At 33.5% G+C, this 12464-nt stretch overlaps 3 protein-coding genes across 3 annotated transcripts; 2 read left to right on the forward strand and 1 right to left on the reverse strand.

The window, feature by feature from the left end:
- Positions 1 to 598: 598 nt before the first annotated feature.
- Positions 599 to 1470, forward strand: LOC112046862 (uncharacterized). Its single transcript, XM_052888423.1, has 3 exons — positions 599 to 637; positions 724 to 815; positions 908 to 1470. Exons 1-3 carry the CDS (start codon positions 619 to 621, stop codon positions 1298 to 1300), a joined length of 504 nt encoding a protein of 167 aa, XP_052744383.1. The 5' UTR covers positions 599 to 618; the 3' UTR covers positions 1301 to 1470.
- A 3717-nt stretch (positions 1471 to 5187) lies between these two features.
- Positions 5188 to 8409, reverse strand: LOC112046864 (uncharacterized). Its single transcript, XM_024083686.2, has 4 exons — positions 8385 to 8409; positions 7275 to 7366; positions 6545 to 6683; positions 5188 to 5273 (listed from the first exon to the last, which is right to left on the reverse strand). Exons 1-4 carry the CDS (start codon positions 8407 to 8409, stop codon positions 5188 to 5190), a joined length of 342 nt encoding a protein of 113 aa, XP_023939454.1.
- A 2028-nt stretch (positions 8410 to 10437) lies between these two features.
- Positions 10438 to 12003, forward strand: LOC128199308 (uncharacterized protein DDB_G0290685). Its single transcript, XM_052888280.1, has 2 exons — positions 10438 to 10462; positions 11414 to 12003. The coding sequence occupies exons 1-2, from the start codon at positions 10438 to 10440 to the stop codon at positions 12001 to 12003; spliced, it is 615 nt and encodes a 204-aa protein (XP_052744240.1).
- Positions 12004 to 12464: the final 461 nt, after the last annotated feature.

A 12464-nucleotide genomic window follows, 5' to 3' on the forward strand; every position in this document is an offset into this window, starting at 1 on the left:
TCAATACCGTGATTGGAAGTCCCTTTAAATGTTCTAAGTTCATCATTGGCGGTCCACCGGCTGATTTGATCATGATGATGACGAAGATGATAAAAAACCATTATGCTTATAGTAAAAAAACTAAACAATAATATGCTTCAACTTACATACTTTTACGTTAAATGAAATTCTTCTTTGTGTAAAATGTTTGGAACGATTCTTTGATTATATTTTTTAAGACTAAATACACCCACGGACTTTTATGATAAAAAATATGTTCTACCTACGCTTGACCTTTATATTTTAACCTTTAAAGGTTCTTAAATAATGAATATTATTTTTGAGAGTTATGAATTTATTAAAAAATAACTTGTTATCAGAATAATATTTTCTTGTGAAATGTACCTAAACAAAAATATAAAAAATCGCTTAATTTAGGAAATTTAAAATTAGAATAGCACAGTGCACTGCCATATTGTGCGGAGCCACGACTGTGCACCAAATTTAGAAAAAAAAATGAATCAATTTTCAAAGTATCAAGACTATTATCGTTGATGTGTCAAATTAACAACGCTATAAGTGGCCTTTTTTTCGCCTCCGAACTTATTTGTAGGGCGTACGGAGCTAGTAATTGACACGATGAGGCCTTTAACCCTAGGTAGTCTTTTCTTTGTAATCTTTTTTATCTAATTTACTCTATAACTGTGTAAAATTGAACTACACTAAAAACTTATGTAATTCCAGGATTCATATTTTTAACGGTGATAGCATTTGCTCATCAAGAACCAATAGAGAGTTTGAATCACGTTTTAGTTTACCCTATGGAACCTGGCACGGTAAGAATTTTCGAGAATCTTTTTTTTTTAATTGTTTAATTAAGATTCTTTAACAGACTGTGTCATGCTAAGCAGTGCCATTATTTTGCCAGAAAAAAACAAAACGTGAAGTTACTGCCGTTAAAAGCCAACAAAATGAATTCAATCAATTCGTAGAAGAAAAACTAATACAACTTACACAGGCACTGGAGCATCTTGTGAAATTGGCACAGACCAACGAGAATACTATAAAAGAGCTCATAATCACTATAAGTAGTAATTATGAAAAGCCAAAACTGCCTGAAAAGATTGAGGTACAACACAAAACCAGACGAAGTAATATTGTAAAAAATGATCCTCCTATTGTTAGATTTGGGAGAAACGTCCCTAAATATGGAATGTTCTTCAAGGATTTAATATTGGCAGAGTTGCGTAATGATGAGGAACCAGTAGCAGTGGCTGAACATGTTTTATCTACTTCTAAAAATGAGGTAAGTGGGTTGTGAGTCTTCTGAAGCAATATTTAAGTATTCGTTTCTTGTTCGTAGAAATTATGTGGTTTAATTTTCTGTTGTCTCGCATTACTTTGCTTCAGGCGACAAACCGCTCACTTACCTTATAAACTTTTAATATTTATAGCTCTTAATATCTTGTGTAATAAATTCATGATCCTCTTTTGTTTTTATTTTATTTTCATTCATGGTACAGGAGTCATTTCCTTAAGGTTTATCTGTTGTTTAAGTAAGGACATCTAATTTGTTTAATACTGATTCATTTATTATTCTTTATGAAATTTGTTTTAAGAATGTAGTTACTAGAAGGCTTTACTCAGTTTACTAGACTGGAATATTCCTTCTTTAGTTGCTCTAAATACACAGTATTCTGTTTTCCAAGATATTTTTCTTTTCAGTCTCGTCGTTCTTTTGGTGGTAGTCCGATGGTATATTCAAATACCCAAAATGAGAAACAACCCAGTCCATGGTGTTCCGTAGCGGTTTTATGTCGTAGAAGCTTTGACCCAATTTGTGGTTACGACGACAATTTTGGTTACGCAAAATTTGACGATATCTGCCATATGTTACAAGTTAACTGCTATTGGAAGTACAGTAAGTAATTTTCATTCACTCCTTTGTTTTATTTAATTAATTAAAATAACTGTTTCAACTACTTAAAATCAAATGCAATCTTATCTTGTGACTCTATTTACTTACAATTATGAAAACAGAGTCACAATCACCTAATTTATCCTAATTTAAAAAGTAAGAGCACTATCTTAGTTCAAATTTACTCTTATTTAGTTATAATATTGATAGATGTTTTGTTATCAAAACCATTAAAAATTATCTTTAGCTAAAAATGAAGTTTTATTTTTAAGTTATTCAGTAAACTAAATATTTCTTTTTCCAGATTTTGCTTTGGTGCCATCTTGTAATCCAGTATTATGATCATTAAGAACCACCATAACAATAAGAAAATTATTTTCTACGCAGAATTTATTGTAATTTCTAGAAATAGCTAAAATAAATGTGAAATGAACGTAATATCTCAATAGTATAATAAAGGTAAAAATTGTAAAAAAATGTAATGTAAAAATTCATACAATCATGTTTTTATCCTACTCCACGGTTTAATGCTTTTTCATTTGGACAGACTCCTTCTTCTTCTTTCACGTGTCTGAAAACTAATAAAGGAGAATAATTATTATAATTTAGTTTATTTCTTTATTAACGAACTAATTGTGCGGCAAAAGATTATAAGCCGTCCATAGTTAATCCAAATTCTTCGTGACACATAATGTCTTTGTATAACTATAATATTTTAAACTTATATCTTGACAACTGTTTTCCTATGCGTCAATTCAATAATATTCAATATTCAATATTAATATTTACCCATATTATACTCGCAGGAGTACTCGTAAAGGTCGCAAAGATCTAGAAAGGTTCTCGCTTCGTTCACCGATTTGCCGCAAATCATGATATTGTCATGGAAACAGATGTAAGCGTGTTCACACAGTTTTTTCAATTCAGTCTGAAATAAAACAACACTATAACAAATGAACAGACTGTACATCATATTATTAATTACCGAAAATTGAGAGGGGCGGTAAAAGACGAGCACATACTAACTAATTTATAAAACTTTACTTCGTCTTTAATTTCAGGAACAGATTTTCATACAATAACTTATAGGGAATATAGCTGTATATTGGACCGGTGACCAATCAAAAACCAATCACTTTTCACAAACAACGTTTGGAAAAATGATTGATATTTACCGTTCAATACATTTGCAAAGTATATTTGTGTATATTTCTGAAATATTCTTTTATAAAATGATGCTTATGAAGTGCATGGTTTGTGAAATTAGTTTCATCAATTTGAATAAAACTCACCAGATGAGCTTTGTCTCCAACTATGTGTGAATGCACTATGGCAAATAATATAACATGTAGTTGTGCATGTAGTAAATGCATATTTTAGTATACTGTTATATTTTAGACGTGTCTTCACAAACAGTGTCTAATATTCAGTAAAGACAATCTTGAAACTTTAGCACAATTAACGGATATCGGGCAACGCTTTACAATAGCAAACTTCATACAATACCTAGTTTACGTTTCGGCTTGGATGTTTAGGAATCTCTTTTATAGCTATATCGTTGAAAATCAGGGGACCTCGTCTTGGCTTGGTTTTATAGCCTGAGAAAAATTGTCCCCACGTACGAGAATTTTTTTAACGGACGTTAAAAAAACATTCAAATACAACAAATGCATTCCCAAGTATACTCGTATGTTCACACGAAAACTTTTTGAAAACACGACGCTTTTTTTCGAGCAGTGTTGCATTTTAAATTTTAGGCGTTGGACCTTTAATTTACTTCATACTTTATTTAAACGTTTTTTTACGTCCGTTAAAAAAAAAATCTCGTGCGAATGAGGGCTTAAGATTATCAACATCAGGATCGTAAAGGACTTTTCAGTGGCATCTTTTTTTACAGTTTTTCTTTATTTGGGGGTGTTTTAAGCCCCAACCTCAGGAGGTCATCGTTCTTTCCCTGCCCACTGGACTATTTTCTTACCTACTCATAAAACAGTCTTTTCCGACTACGAGTAGTTGGATAGGAATATTAGTCATGTTTAAAAGATATGGAACAAATTATTAAAAAATAACTAGTTATTTAACTATTTTGAGAGCTGCTTAATGTATTGAGCTATTTTTAGGAGATCTAGGTTTTTGTAGATGTTATTACCGCGTAGGTACAAACCACTACCAATCCCTGGCTCGCCGCATATTTGAAGGGGTACAGTGCGGCCACCTATGGCCGATGTGCATTGAGCAAGATAAGCTTACATATGTATGTGACGTATGCATGTCTTGTAGCCTTGGGGCGGAGGGGTAGTTTGGTTTAAGCGCAAATCATAGGACAGAGAAGACTCATCATATAATATAAGGGGCTTTCTGTATATTCGTTGCGCAGCGCATACGGCTGTCAAAAGCGATTGCCAGGGAATGGATGCTTCGTAAAGGGACACTTCCTTAAAATCGTTTACTTGGCGTACGCTGGTCGTCCGGTGAAAAGCATGGCTACGTTATGGGTTGACCTCTATCCTTCAGAGGCTAAACCACATTGATTAGGTATTATTGATAATTATTAGAATGCAATCTAGATCTTTTAGTTATAGACCTATAACTAAAAGTTCTAGGTTGCATTCAAATCATTGAATTCATCAATCGTATAATGGAATAATATTATTATTGCCGCCGCTTATAAATTATACATGAACGAATTTATTGTTTTAGGAATTTTAGCAGCTATTATAAAATGCTTGTACTCTTAACTAGTTATTCAAATAGATGACTAGATAAACAGATGATAGAACAAATATTTAAATCGATTAAAAGTTTTTTTTAACTCTTCACAAGTAAGCTCTTGACTACAATCTCACCTGATTGTAAGTGATAATGCATTCTAAGATAGTAGTGGAAGTTCTTAGGAGGAGGATGAAAATCCACAGGGTAGTGTGGTAACTAACCATGACCTAAGCCCACCAGCCAGACCTGGACCAATTAAGAAAATCTCAATCTGCCCAGCCGGGGATCGAACCCAGGACCTCCGTTTTGTAAATCCACCGCGCATACCACTGCGCCACGGAGGCCGTCTAAAATTATTTAATAGAACAACAGAAAGCTAATTTGTTGTATTGCTGATCCGTTAAAGGTTAAATGATGAGTACAGTTTACATTAAAAATCATGCATGGGAAACTCGAAATGAAATAGATTTAAAATAAATTCTTTATTATTATTACGAGCAAGCTTGATCTAAAGGATACATAAATTATTCAATATGGGTATGAAAGTGTTTAAATAGTTGTTGTTTACAAAAATAATATCATTTGTCGTCGTAAAAACTATTGGTCGGGCGGCGGGAGACGGTAAGAATGGACTTGTCTTCCGGACACGCTGTTTGTCTGTAATCTGAAATATAAAACGTAATTATAATTAATTTTTATTACTCAAGTCTATACTAATATTTATAATAGGACTCAAAAGTGATTACAAATATAAGAAAACTAATGTCGAACAAAGGTTATGATTCACAACACTTGTCTGGATAACTTAATTAACCAATCAAACTGTAACCTAAATAAGACCCTAGAATGGTAGAGAATGACCTTGAGTGAAGTCACGTACTTGTGAACGATGTGAGTAGGGTTAAAGGATCCTTTGACAGTCGACTAACACTCCCCTTTTCCACTCGAGTGACTTGAGTGGAAAAGGGGAGTGTTCCCCGCCTGTTGTTCGCCTATCCCAAGTAACCCATAAAGAATTACACAACAAGAGATGTGGACGACTCGAACGCCACGAGCACACTGAAGCACGACGTCATATCCGTCACAGACTACTATTACACTACACTATTTATTAAAAACATGTAAATTTAAAAGCGGCTAACGCGGCGATAACATATTATATGTTTCTTTCTTAAGTTGTGAGATTGCGACGTTGTGGGTAGTAATCTCTGAATCTACAAAACTGATTTTGAATATTTTTTTACCATAAGAACGCCACATTATTTGAGAGTGTCTTAAGGCTTTAATTTATCCCGGTGTTCCGACAGGAACGGGAACGACGCGGTTGAAACGCGGGATGTCTGCTAGTGCTTTATTAAAGATTAGTAGACGCCGCGCGGTTTCACCCGCATGGTTCCCGTTCCTTTAGGAATACGGGGATAAAATAAGCCTAGCCTACCAGACCAGTATTTCCTGAGATTAGCGCTTTCAAACAAACAAAGAAACAAACAAACTCTTCAGTTTTATATATTAGTATAGTAGTATAGTATAGATACTGTAAGTACCTACTGATTACTAGGATTACTACATTGGGAAATATGTCAGTCTCAGTCGCCTGTCACTAATTAACTTTTCTCTCTCTTCCTCTCAAAGACAGAAACCCGAGTGAAGTCAAAGATAGGGATGTCGTGGGTGCCAAGTAAAAACTATCGAATAGTGATAGTACGTAGGTAGTTGTATAGTCTAGCAAGTTCGTTCTCACTCACTCCCATGATATGCGGGCGACGGGCGGAAAGACTGTGCGGGTGTGGAAGTGACATGCATCAGTCGTGGGTTTTTCAGTCATCGCTACACGCCGCCAGCCCCGCGCGCAACATCGGGAGTGTTACGAACAAAGTTGCCAAGCTATAGTAAGTTACGTCAATAACTTGTAGTTAAACGCAATAAACAACTTACTCCTCCGTCTTATACAGTTATAATCGAACATGTCGCAAAGGTCCCTGAAACCCATGACGTCACCAGCGTGACTGATACCACAGATCGGCACGCGGTCGTGGTTGCAAACCTTCGCCATGCTACACCATTTGGCTCCCATCTATAGAAAAGTAAAATTATCATCATCATCATCATTCATTATCATTATCAATTGATCAACTCTTACTGCCACGTCTTGCTAGTTATTACTATAAATTAGTTATTTCTGCGTATCGTCTCCAAAGAGTTAAAAAATCTTTTGTAGGTTTGGGTGTACTCTTCTATAACAAGATCCCCAAGACTATGATTGATTTGAAAATGCACAACTTTAAGCAATGTGTTAAAAACATTTACTTAGTCGAGGTTACTACACTATTGATGAGTTCCTTAAAGGTGCTTGGAGGCCATTGGATCAGCTTCCACCTTCACACAGGAAGTAAAACTATAAGAAACTGTAATTGTTATCAATTGTAAATTATAATACTGTAAGACTTTTTCATTTCAAAAGAGCAACTGTTGAGTTTCTTGCCGGTATCTTCTCAGCAGAACCTGCCTTCCGAACCGGTGGTAGAATAAAATAAAAAAAAAAAAAAAATAGTCAACTGACGTGTCAAAAGTGCTTGTAAATTAAGCCTACTTGAAATAAATGAATTTTGATTTTGATTTGGTGGACATAAGCCTTGAAAAAAAATGCATGCCGTACTTTTTTTACCTTCCGACCCATAGAGACGTCTTCATTGTCGCGTTCGCGCGGAGGTCCATGAGCGTAAACCAGTGTCCACAGCACACACGCTACTAGAATAACTGTCAAGCATAAAAAAAATCCAAATTATCATTTCAATAGGACAAAGTTAACAAGCTCGATGAAGCAATCTTGACGAAATTTTTACAATTATAGATGTTGGAATAATTTTAATAAGAGAAATCATTCCTATAGCAAATTCAAACAAAAATTTTCATTGGCTTTAAATTAAAATCATTAATTATCCTATTTCATCAGTTTACTAAGCCGTGATAGCCCAGTGGATATGACCTCTGCCTCCGATTCCTGAGGGTGTGGGTTCAAATCCGGTCCGGTTAAAGTATCAGTTGTGTGCATTTTAAGAAATTAAATATTACGTGCCCCAAACGGTGAAGGAAAACATCGTGAGGAAACCTGCATACCAGAGAATTATCTTAATGTGTGTGTATGAGAAGTCTGCCAATCCGTATTGAGCCAGAGTGGTTGACTATTGGCCTTACCTTTCTTATTCTGAGAGGAGACTCGAGCTCAGCAGTGAGCTGAATATGGGTTGATGACGTTATCAGTTTACTACGGTTTGCTGGTCTATTCACCATTATGTCCTTTATTATCAACATATTTAAAATAAACAACAAATCAATTGACAAAATGTCATTTACATACTATATCCACCAGTAAGCACCGGATGACATTTGTATTTCGTATCATAGTATGAAGATGACGTTTTGTCAATTGATTTGTTGTTTATTGTATAAGGTTGATAGTAAAGACCTAAATAGAAATTCTCACAGGAGAAGGGTCCAATATAGATCATAAAGGAAAAAATCTTGTAGCAAATTCAAACACAATCTTCATTAGCTTAAAATCATTCATCAATTTCCAATTTTAACAGCCTTCTGGAATCTGAGGAAGGTGTCCTGTCCTACCTTCACAGGAGAAGGGATTAAAATCATTACAAGAACTACTATTAAAACTTAACTACAATTTTACCTGTTAGTTGGTTAGGTACCATAATTAGCAATAGAAAACTTCTCAGCTCGACTGATTCACTGCGAGTAACGTGGTTTAATATTCACTTACCTATGTCTGTTTGCAAAAACATCATTGTCCATAGCGTAATCTAAACATCCCACAGTATGGTATATTCTATGAATAATTGAATATTGTTTAACACAGCAAGTTATAATGGTGGTGTATGTCGGCATTTTATGTCTTGAGTTTTTATGAAGTCTGTAATAGAAAGAGTGTCTGTGTCAGTTAGATCTTCCACATTTCACAGAAGCTATAAGTTTCTCCACCTCTCTTACCATAGTTAAGTAATAGGCAACTAAAGGTTTGGATCATTATAGCGGGAGGTAGCAAGTTTCAAGGGTCCAGACTCACATCATAATCATTAATAACCCATATTCGGCTCACTGTTGTAACTCTTCTCAGAATGAGAGGGGTTAGGCTTATAGTCTACCACGCTAGCCCAATGCGGATTGGCAGAATTCATATACGTAAGAGCTGTGATAGCCCGGAGGGTGTGGGTTCGATTCCGGTCTGGGGCATGCCTCGAACTTTTCAGTTGTGTGCATTTTAAGAAATGAAATATCACGTGTCTCAAACAGTGAAGGAAAAACATCTTGAGGAAACCTGCATATCAGGGAATTTTCTTAATTCTCTGCGTGTGCCCACACCTTCCGGAATCCGAGGCAGAGGTCAAACCCACTATTTTAGAGGACTATTACGGCTCGTGATTTTGATACTTACTAGTATCATATTCACAGTTGAACTCGTGAATGTCACATGTATTGAGGAATCGTCTTGTTTCTCTAGTATTGGGGTCCAATCCGCAGATACGCTTACCATCATGTATACATAACGATGCTCTTAAACAGTTCGTCTAAAATAAAAAAAGTTCTATAATTTAATTTAACATTTTCAAGAATATCGAATAATCGTTTTTAACAGCTATAATGATTTAGTTATTTCGTCTACGATACCTATCTATCATTATCAATTATACAAATTCCATACTTATACAAATATGTATTACAAAACAATGCATATTGAGCTTGTTTGTTTCTTAAGCTTTCATGCCTAAGCCCGCTAAAGCTATTTTAAAAATTCCTTCACCTATGAAATGCTACAATAATTTAGTACAGTAATATTCTTAGATTAAGGATACCTCTTTGTGTTAATTTAATTAATTTTTAATTTTAATTTATTTATTATTCTACAAAAAACACATTTCAATTAAGCCTAACCTAAGTTAGTACTCGTAGTATCTAATAATAAACAAATGCTAGGTGGATACTCAATACTCATATAACACAAGTTTCCAACAAATAAATTTAACTTTATTTTGGTAAGATTTGAGTAGGTTTTCACGTCTATTTATTGTATATTTTTCACGGAATCACGCAAACATTATAAAGCCGAAAGTCGGTGTGTGTGTGTGTGTACAAGTATGTTTATTTATTATTCTACAAAAAACACATTTCAATTAAGCCTAACCTAAGTTAGTACTCGTAGTATCTAATAATAAACAAATGCTAGGTGGATACTCAATACTCATATAACACAAGTTTCCAACAAATAAATTTAACTTTATTTTGGTAAGATTTGAGTAGGTTTTCACGTCTATTTATTGTATATTTTTCACGGAATCACGCAAACATTATAAAGCCGAAAGTCGGTGTGTGTGTGTGTGTACAAGTATGTTTATTCCTCCTTTACGCTGCGGCTACTGAAGCGGTTTGGCTGAAATTTGGAATGGAAATAGACTTAACTCTGGATTAACACAGGCTAACTTTACATCCCGGAAAATCCATGGTTCCCGCGGGATTTGTGAAAATCCGAATTCCACGCGGACGAAGTCGCGAGCACATGCTAGTTTGTATTAAAAATCATATTATTGTTTTAATAAAAAATAATATATGATAGAAAAATACTCACATAAAATGTTTTCTTTTTCTTCTGTTTCAAAGTGTTACTTAAGTTTAATATTATCAAGAATATTAGTCCACTATGATTTCTCACAAGCATTTTATGTTGATTTGTTTGACTGGAAAACCAAATTGAATTTTTTCATCTTTAATACAATTTTTTGCATAAAAATGCCGTTGAAAAAGAGTAAAATAAAAGCAATATGCGCATAAAATTATTTCTGCTGGGTAAGTAATAAAAACAAAATTGTTTTATATACACATGTGCAGAAACTTTTTTTTAGATTTTTTAATATTTTTCAGGTATTGCTTTCTTTGTAAGCATTTTAGTTAAATCCGATGCTTCTAAAGTAAGTTGTATCTTTTATTCTTTTAAATACATCTTCATACTCATATAAATTAAAATATATTCATTTTAACGTTAATTATTTATTTAATGTAATATTACCTAAATAAAACAATTTCTTCAATAAATTTAATTAATCTTTTATATTTATTTAACGGCTAATTGCTTAGCGTATGGTGGTGCGAATAAATCAATTACGAGTAGCTTTTTTTAGCTGGATAATAAATAAGCAGATAAGCCAACATTTATCTATTAATAAACAGTACAATTATTTATACTAGCTGAGACAATAATATTTAACTAGGCTAAACTTATTATAAAAATAAAATAATAGGAAATATCATTATATCTACAACTATAAAATAAATTAAAATTAAAACTAATACCTAAAAATACTTATCAAAATACTTATCTCCTGCTCTTTATCTATTAATATATTTTCAACTTTATATTTTCAGCCATTTTAATAAATTTATTTAATTTCAGAAATGCTATCAGGCTAAAATATGTATTCACGACGGTAAAGAGAAATGCGGAGAAAATGCGAAAGGAAAACTACGTCGATTCTTAGACTCTTGCGATATAAAAGAATACAACTGTTTGAAAAACGCTAGTAAGAATTTTTTTAATCATTACGATATCTTAAAGAAAAAAAGAAAAAAGTTCAAGGATGGCTAAGGGTGGACGAAATGGACGAAAAAAATATATTTTATCCTATTGTTTTTAAATATAAAGTTAAAAAGTAGTTTTTCTTATAATATTTTAATCAAATTAAATTTTAGATAACATAAGGTAAATATTATTTAATTTATTGACATGACTCTTTTTTTTAGATTATGTAAAAACTTGCCTAGCCAAGTGTCAAAATTTACCCCCAATCGATACTGAACTACTTTTAGAAGATAATGCTGAAACTAATGATAGCGGTAAAGAAAGTAACGTTGAGCAAACCAATGAAGAAGATCAAGATAATGAAATCGAGAATGAAAGTAAAATAAAAGGACTTGACAATGCTAGTGAAGTGGATAGAGTTGAAGCAGATGAGTTAGAGGAGACTGTTGAAATAAAGAATGAAAACGAAGCTAAAGAAGTAAATAATGAGGATGTAACTGATGAAGCTAATAATAAAGATACAGTTGATGAAGAAAATGATGATAATAATAATGATGGAGCGGATAAATTAGATAATATTGTAGAAGCTAGTAATAATGACGATGTTGAAACTCAACTAGAGAAAAATGATGAAGTAAGTAATACAAAATTAGAGAATGAAAGAGATGGTGTGAATGACGCTGATATTGGCGAATCTGGAAATAAATCTCAAGGTAACGAAGATGGTATTCAAGCAAGAGAAGTTAAATCACTTGAAATAGAAGAAACACATAAATTATATAATGAAAAATCTGACAGTGGGTATGATTAAATATTATGACAAGCGAAAAACAGACTTACAAGCAGACCAAGAAAATAAATTAATATATGTTAAAACATTTGACATTTGTTAACATATTTTGTTGACTTATAAAAGATCCATTTAAAAACAAAATCTTTTTTATTAATTCCCTAAATACATTTTAGACTAGTAAAAAATGCAATTATAAAAAGCCGTGGCCCTCATAAAAAGGCTCAAAGTCACTCAGAGGGCGATGGAACGAGCTATGCTTGGGGTGTCCCTGTGTGATCGAATCAGAAAGATCCGTATTTGAAGCAAAGTTACTGACATAGATCAGCGAGTCGCAATGCTGAGGTGGCAACGGGCAGGGCATACGAGTATAGTTGAAAAAGCCGATGGATAGATAGTGGAATGGCGACTCCGTACCGGAAAGCGCAGTGTAGGTTGAGCGATGTTGTTGGGCAAAGGACATCAAGCGGCTTGCAGGGAAT

This window comes from Bicyclus anynana, chromosome 22 (assembly GCF_947172395.1).
Source record: "Bicyclus anynana chromosome 22, ilBicAnyn1.1, whole genome shotgun sequence".
In the NCBI taxonomy this organism is placed as follows: Eukaryota; Metazoa; Arthropoda; class Insecta; order Lepidoptera; family Nymphalidae; genus Bicyclus; species Bicyclus anynana.

What these genes read in the sequence shown, in the direction of transcription:
- LOC112046862 (XM_052888423.1), top strand. An exon ending in ACCCTATGGAACCTGGCACG is followed by an intron (nt 816 to 907) that starts GTAAGAATTTTC and finishes TTATTTTGCCAG; the next exon opens with AAAAAAACAAAACGTGAAGT.
- LOC128199308 (XM_052888280.1), top strand. Translation starts at nt 10,438, where the DNA reads ATGCGCATAAAATTATTTCTGCTGG. An exon ending in CATAAAATTATTTCTGCTGG is followed by an intron (nt 10,463 to 11,413) that starts GTAAGTAATAAA and finishes TCTTTTTTTTAG; the next exon opens with ATTATGTAAAAACTTGCCTA.
- LOC112046864 (XM_024083686.2), bottom strand. Translation starts at nt 8,409, where the DNA reads ATGATGTTTTTGCAAACAGACATAG. An exon ending in GTTTTTGCAAACAGACATAG is followed by an intron (nt 7,367 to 8,384) that starts GTAAGTGAATAT and finishes TATGCTTGACAG; the next exon opens with TTATTCTAGTAGCGTGTGTG. An exon ending in TAACTGTATAAGACGGAGGA is followed by an intron (nt 5,274 to 6,544) that starts GTAAGTTGTTTA and finishes TTTATATTTCAG; the next exon opens with ATTACAGACAAACAGCGTGT.